The 6,454-nt window shown below is 52.3% G+C and overlaps 1 protein-coding gene across 1 annotated transcript; it reads left to right on the forward strand.

Moving 5' to 3' along the window:
* Positions 1-8: 8 nt before the first annotated feature.
* On the forward strand, positions 9-6,047 carry OSCAR (osteoclast associated Ig-like receptor). Its single transcript, XM_012770833.2, has 5 exons — positions 9-132; positions 777-809; positions 3,353-3,652; positions 4,489-4,770; positions 5,481-6,047. Exons 1-5 carry the CDS (start codon positions 96-98, stop codon positions 5,615-5,617), a joined length of 789 nt encoding a protein of 262 aa, XP_012626287.1. The 5' UTR covers positions 9-95; the 3' UTR covers positions 5,618-6,047.
* Positions 6,048-6,454: the final 407 nt, after the last annotated feature.

The raw sequence follows: 6,454 nt of genomic DNA on the forward strand, positions 1-6,454 counted from the left end.
GGGCTCTAGATTTCTGATGTTGCCTCATTTCCTGGGAGGGGAGAGGGCATGGTGAGCCCTGCTCTAGGTCCAGCTCCAGCGGAGATCTCCCCACAATGGCCCTGGTGCTGATCCTCCAGCTGCTGAGCCTCTGTGAGCTGTCCCTTCCTTCTTGGGTCCCTGGCTGGGCTAGAGGGTACAGAGAGAGGTGCTTAGGGGACCCAGACACCCTGCAGGGGCACCAGACAGCACTAGCCCAGAGGTTGGAATTTTAGGTTCAAATAAGGAGACAGGACTGGGACCTAGACCCCTGGGTCCTAAAGCAAGAGAAAACAGATTCTGGAAGAGGAAGGAGTTGGGGACAGGTTTCTATGGTTCTTGAGGCAGGAGGGGGGCAAAAGCCAGAATTTTGAAGCCAAAAGCGTAGACTTCTGGAATCTGACGTCAAAGGGGGATGGAAGTTAGGAGTCCTGAGTTCGTGGGAAGAGAAGGGCTCGGGGCTCAGCCTCCTGAATCAGGGAGGAGAAACTGCAAGCTCGGGTTATTGTCCCCTGGAAAGATGGAGCCCTGAACTCCTGGGTGTAGAGGCAAGAGGGGGCTGGGTCCAGACTTCTGGCTTCTTAAGTAGGTGGGGAACAAAGTCTGGATTTCGGGCTACTGAGACAGGAGGAAGTAAGGGTAGGATTCTTGTTTCCCAGAGGAAAGGGAGATGGGGACTCAGATTCCTGGGTTTCCCATGAGATGGGACTGGTAGCCAAAGGGCTTTAAAAAGAACGAACGCCCTCAACCTTCTACAGGGCCTCTGTGTCACGCAGACATCACTCCGTCTGGTGAGTAACATCCCCCACCATCCCTGACACCCCATTTCCAACTACTCGGATTTTTACTTTGGTGCCAAACCCCACCCCAGATTTCCTTATTTCCCTTCCTTCCTTTTTTCCCTCTCTCCCCTTCTTTTTAATTTTTTTCCTTCCTCCTTTTCTCCCTCCCTCCCTTCCTTCCTCAGTCCCTTTAGTGACTACTATAGGTGAGTAGTGAGGACTGTGAACTTTGGAGCTAAAGACACCTAAGCTAGAACCTCAGTTTCTCTATCTAATTCATAATGTGACCCTGAAGAGACCACAGCTTGCTAAGACTTCATTGCCTTCTCTGTAAAATGGGCTGTTGTGAGGATTTAATAAAATCACATGTGTAAAACCCTCACCTCAGAGCTTGGCACAGTGCAGGGCTTGAGAGATGGGATCTATGAGATAAGAACTAAGGGTGGAAAAAAACCAAGAGATAGGATCTCCTGCAATTATAATTAGCTCCCAACTTCCTCCGTTTGGAATCCACTTTCCACAAAAGTAGGGTCCCCCACCCTGGGATCGTGCTGGGTTTCTTCCTAGGTTTTCTGATGGCTGAGACCTTTCTTTTCTCTCAAACCTTCTCCCTCTGCAACTTCAAATAAGAATTATCCAAGGAGCCATTACTACCTTAGCTATCAATTTATTTTATTTAATTTTTGAGACAGGGTCTCACTGTCACCCAGGCTAGATTGCAGTGGCATGATCATACTTCACTGCAGCCTCAAACTCCTTGGCTCAAGTGATCCTCCCACCTCAGCCTCCTGAGTAGCTGGGACTACAGGCATGTGCCACCACGCCTGGCTAATTTAAAAAAAATTTTTTTTTTTTTTTTTTAGAGATGGGAGTCTCACTATGTTGCCCAGGCTGGTCTCAAACTCAAGGTTCTAGCTCAAGCTCTCCTCCTGGCTCAGCCTGCCAAAATGCTGGGATTACAGGCATGAGCCACAGTGACTGGCCTTATCCATTTATTTTAAATTAGTTTTTTTTAATGATAAAGTTACTATATACTAATATATATTCATGGTTTTAAAAATTCAGTCATTACCAAAGGATATATAACAGCCTCCTTCTTCCCCTTCCCCATCTTTCTTAAATAATCTTCTGAATCCTTATAAAATTTTTTCCACACACACATATGTATATGTATTTATATGCTTTTTTTTCTTTCCAATGCAAAATTGATATTTCATGATTCACACCATTCTGCATCTGATGTTTTTCACTTTACAATTTTTCCTGGACATATTTCCATGTCACTATAGCTAGCTGTACCTATTTTTTTAAATTACTGACTAGCATTTGCCATTGTATGGCCGGATTCTAGTTTGTTTGGCCATCCCCCTCTTTATGTACATTTAGGTTGTTTTCACCCTCACAGTCTATGCTGCAAAGAGCACTCCTGTCCTAGTTCCCTGTGCACTTGGATGTGCATTTGTCAAGGGGAAAGTGGTGGAATTCTTGGGTCCTTGGTCGTGTTCTTTGTGTATCTTGATAGAAACTGGCAAATTGCCATCTCAAAACATGAACTTGAAGTGCTTCTGACTGCCTGTTTCACTACATATTCACTCAAACTGAATATTAACCATTTTTTAATTTTTTATTATTTTTTAAGGCTGGTCAAGTGACTCAGTGGGAGTGGAGAAGGAACAAAGGAATCTGTAACTGGTTGTGATCAATTAGTTGTAAACACCACTGCACTCAGACCAACCTGACCATTCTTTTAATTTTTGATAACCTAATAGACAAAAATATGGTAGTGTGTTGCTTCAGTTATTTTTTTAAATGATTACTACTAAGATTGAGTAGCTTTTTCTTTGAGAATTGTGAATTGCCTCTTTTATGAATTGCCTGTTCATGTTTTGCCCAACTTTCCCTTGGGTAGGTTCTAGGATTTCTTTCTATATGCTTAATCTATGTGATTTATGAATAAGTAATTTCTGCCAGTACTGTCATTTTTTCCTAGTTTCATTTGTTTGTCCTTTAGCATCACAACTTAAAAATTTTGAAGTGGTCAAATTAATTAATCTTCCATAAAATTTTTCATTTTATATTTTAAGAAGCCTTCCCTACCCCAAGATAAATACATTTTCCTATAGTTTCTATATTTTTCCTATAGTTAAAAAACAAAACATTTGTAGGTCTTTAATTAATCTGGAATTTGTTTGGGGGAATGGTGTGAGGTAGGGTTCCAGAATTATTTTTCCCCCCAATAGATAACAAGTTTTGGCAACTCTTGAAATGTTAAATATGTTGCCAACGTTCTGGAAAGCTTTTTAAAATTACAAAGTTCTGGGGTCCCACCCTTTGAAACCGTGCTTAAAATCTGTGGAGTAAAGGTCAGAAGTTTATGCTAATTTTGACAAGCCTTGGTTGTAGTCCAGTCCCTCCTGGTTTTTACAAACAGGGAACTCAGGCCAAAAAAGGGACAGCAATTGCCCAAGGTGATTTTCCTCCTTCCCCAACTCCTCCTTCATTTTGTGGGGCTCCCAGGCAGCCTGAGGACTCAGGATGCCCCATTTATTCAGTCCCCCCAGCTTCCTACTCCAAGCCATGGCTAGGGGTTCAGCCAGCTGCAGTTGTGACCCCTGGGGTCAATGTGACCTTGAGGTGCCGAGCGCCTCAAGTTGCCTGGAGGTTTGCACTCTTCAAGCCTGGAGAGACAGGCCCCCTACTCTTCAGGGATGTGTCCTCAGAGCTGGCGGAGTTCTTCTTGGAGGAGGTGACTCTGGCCCAAGGAGGCAGTTACTGCTGCAGCTACCGGAGGCCTGACTGGAAGCCAGGTGTCTGGTCCCAGCCCAGTGATGAGCTGGAACTGCTGGTGACAGGTGAGTTCCTGGGGTGGGGGAGGAGCCCCAGCACAGGGATGTTATAAGGGAGCGAAGAGGAGGGAGAGAGAGAGAGGCAATGAGACAGAGAAATCTGTCTTCAGAGCTGAAGATACACAGATTCACAGAGACAGACAGGTGGGGAGAAGGGACAGAAAGACACAGGGAAAGCGAGACGGAGCTGGGTAGAGAGATGGATAGATTCACAGACACACGAAGAGAGAAGAGATACAGGGAGAGAGATACGAAGAGAGACAGGCAGGCTTGCACAATGACGCAGAGGGGGGAAAACTACGTGGAGGTAGGGAGAGGCTCCCAAGAACCGGGTAGTTCTCCACCAGGGGTAGTTGTGCCCCCAGGTGATCTCTGTCATTACATAGAGACATTTTTGGCTGTCACAACTGAGGGAGGGGGTGCTACTGGCATCTAGTGGATGGGCCGGGCTGTGCTGTTCAACACCCTACGGCGCAGGGGACAGCGGCCCCGAGCGACAAAGACTTCTCCAAAATGTCACCAGCGCTTACGCTGAGAAACCCGGGGAGAGGCACGGAAACACAACGAGGACCTGGGGGAGCGAAAACACGGACGGGGAGACAGAGACGCAGAGACGTTAGTGAGGCCCCGAGCGGAGGGAAAGAGACCTGCGGGTGGAGGGAGAGACGCGGAGAAGGCGTGCGGGGCCGACGCGGGAGAGGGGCACAGAGAGGCACAGGCAGAGACGGCACGCGGACGGGGAGGGGCAAGGAGAGGTGCCGAGTGACGGGCAGAGGCGGAGGGGAGAGAACCGGGCGCGCCCGCCCGCGGCGCCCCGCTCTCAGGCCCGCATCCCCCCGCAGAGCAGCTGCCGCGGCCGTCGCTGGTGGCGCTGCCCGGGCCGGTGGTGGCGCGCGGCGCCAACGTGAGCCTGCGCTGCGCCGGCCGCGTGCGCGGCATGAGCTTCGCGCTGTACCGCGAGGGCGTGGCGGCCCCGCTGCAGTTCCGCGACTCCGCGCAGCGCTGGGCCGACTTCCCGCTGCCCGGCGCCCGCGCCCCGGGCACCTACAGCTGCTACTACCACACGCCCTCCGCCCCCTACGTGCTGTCGCAGCGCAGTGAGCCGCTGGTCATCAGCTCGGAAGGTGAGAGGCCCGGCGGCCCGCCCCAGCCCCTCCTCCCTCGGACCCAGGGGTCCCCCAGCCCTCCTCCCTCGGACCCAGGGGTCCCCCAGCCCCTCCTCCCTCGGACCCAGGGGTCCCCCAGCCCTCCTCCCTCAGACCCAGGGGTCCCCAGCCCCTCCTCCCTCCGACCTAGGGGTCCCCATCCCCTCCTCCCTCGGACCCAGGGTTCCCCAGTCCCTCCTCCCTCCGACCTAGGGGTCCCCAGCCCCTCCTCCCTCAGACCCAGGGGTCCCCAGCCCCTCCTCCCTCGGACCCAGGGGTCCCCAGCCCCTCCTCCCTCGGACCCAGGGGTCCCCAGCCCCTCCTCCCTCGGACCCAGGGGTCCCCCAGCCCCTCCTCCCTCGGACCCAGGGGTGCAGCCCCAGCCCTCCTCCCTCAGACCCAGGGGTCCCCCAGTCCCTCCTCCCTCAGACCCAGGGGTTCCCCAGTCCCTCCTCCCTCAGACCCAGGGGTTCCCCAGTCCCTCCTCCCTCAGATCCAGGGGTCCCCCAGTCCCTCCTCCCTCAGACCCTGGAGTTGAAGCCCTCATTAACTCACCCTCAACTTTAAGACTGGGGACCCGGGTTCCCAACTCCACCCCCGGGCGGAGGGGCGGGTGGAAACCCGCGTGGCGGGGCTCCGACTGCAGGTCGGGACGCTGACGGCCTCTCTCTGTCCTCTCCGCCCCGCAGACTCTGGCTCCTCGGACTACACCCGGGGGAACCTCGTTCGCCTGGGGCTGGCCGGCCTGGTCCTCATCTCCCTGGGTGCGCTGGTCGCGTTCGATTGGCGCAGCCAGAAGCGCGCCCCTGGCGGGGCTGGGCCCTGAGCCGGGGAAACTGGATGTGCACACCTACCCGCAAGAGGAGAGAAGCCGGGATCCCCGCGTTGGAGTGTCCCTTCCTGGAGTCCCACAGCCCTGCCGGCTAAGCTCAGCTTAGCCATCCTTCAAGCCTGTGCTGTGCCCTGTGCTTCTTTCAGGGCCTTCCCCAGGGCCACCCAGCTGAGTGGAAGGCACTGTCCGTGGTTAAGCTTCCTAAGCCGAAGACCTGGGTTCTAATCCCAGCGCTGCCGCTCACTCCCGGGAACATTTGGAAAGCGACCTTCCCCAAGCTTTGGTTGCCTTGACTGTAAAATGGGCGCCCTGATAATGTCTCCTTCATAGGATTGTTGTAAGATTAAGTGGATAATATACATAAGGTGTTTAAAACGGAGGCTGGCCCATAGAAAATGCTCAATAAATGTTGGCTACCGTGTAACACTGATTCCTACCAGATTCCCAGGGCTGGAAGGAAGTTCTTGCTTTTTTTTCCATCGTGTGTGCTCCAGCTCAACTTTTAAGCAACTCTTCGTGGTTCAAACTATTATGAACATTGCTCTTGGTCAGCAAGCAAACCTCTTCCAAAGTCTCCCTCAGCTCTTCTCCAAAGGTGGACCAAAGTCAGACCAAATAGAGCTCCATCCCTAATTACAGCTTTATTTGCATGAAGCTGTCCTCCTTGAACCATCCTTAGGCTAAAGTCAGAGCCTGTTGCCAGGGCAACTGGCAAGTGGAGTGTGCCCAGTAGAGCTTCGGCCCCCACCCTAATAATAACTGCGTTTGCTCTGCGTGCCACTGTGCTCTTGGCTGCTCTCACGGTTGTGGTAAAAATAACGCAAACCCCTC

The sequence above is a fragment of the Microcebus murinus genome, chromosome 32 (genome assembly GCF_040939455.1).
Source record: "Microcebus murinus isolate Inina chromosome 32, M.murinus_Inina_mat1.0, whole genome shotgun sequence".
Classification (NCBI taxonomy): domain Eukaryota; kingdom Metazoa; phylum Chordata; class Mammalia; order Primates; family Cheirogaleidae; genus Microcebus; species Microcebus murinus.

What these genes read in the sequence shown, in the direction of transcription:
- OSCAR (XM_012770833.2), top strand. Translation starts at nt 96, where the DNA reads ATGGCCCTGGTGCTGATCCTCCAGCTGCTGAGCCTCT. An exon ending in GCTGGAACTGCTGGTGACAG is followed by an intron (nt 3,653 to 4,488) that starts GTGAGTTCCTGG and finishes ATCCCCCCGCAG; the next exon opens with AGCAGCTGCCGCGGCCGTCG. An exon ending in GCTGGTCATCAGCTCGGAAG is followed by an intron (nt 4,771 to 5,480) that starts GTGAGAGGCCCG and finishes TCCGCCCCGCAG; the next exon opens with ACTCTGGCTCCTCGGACTAC.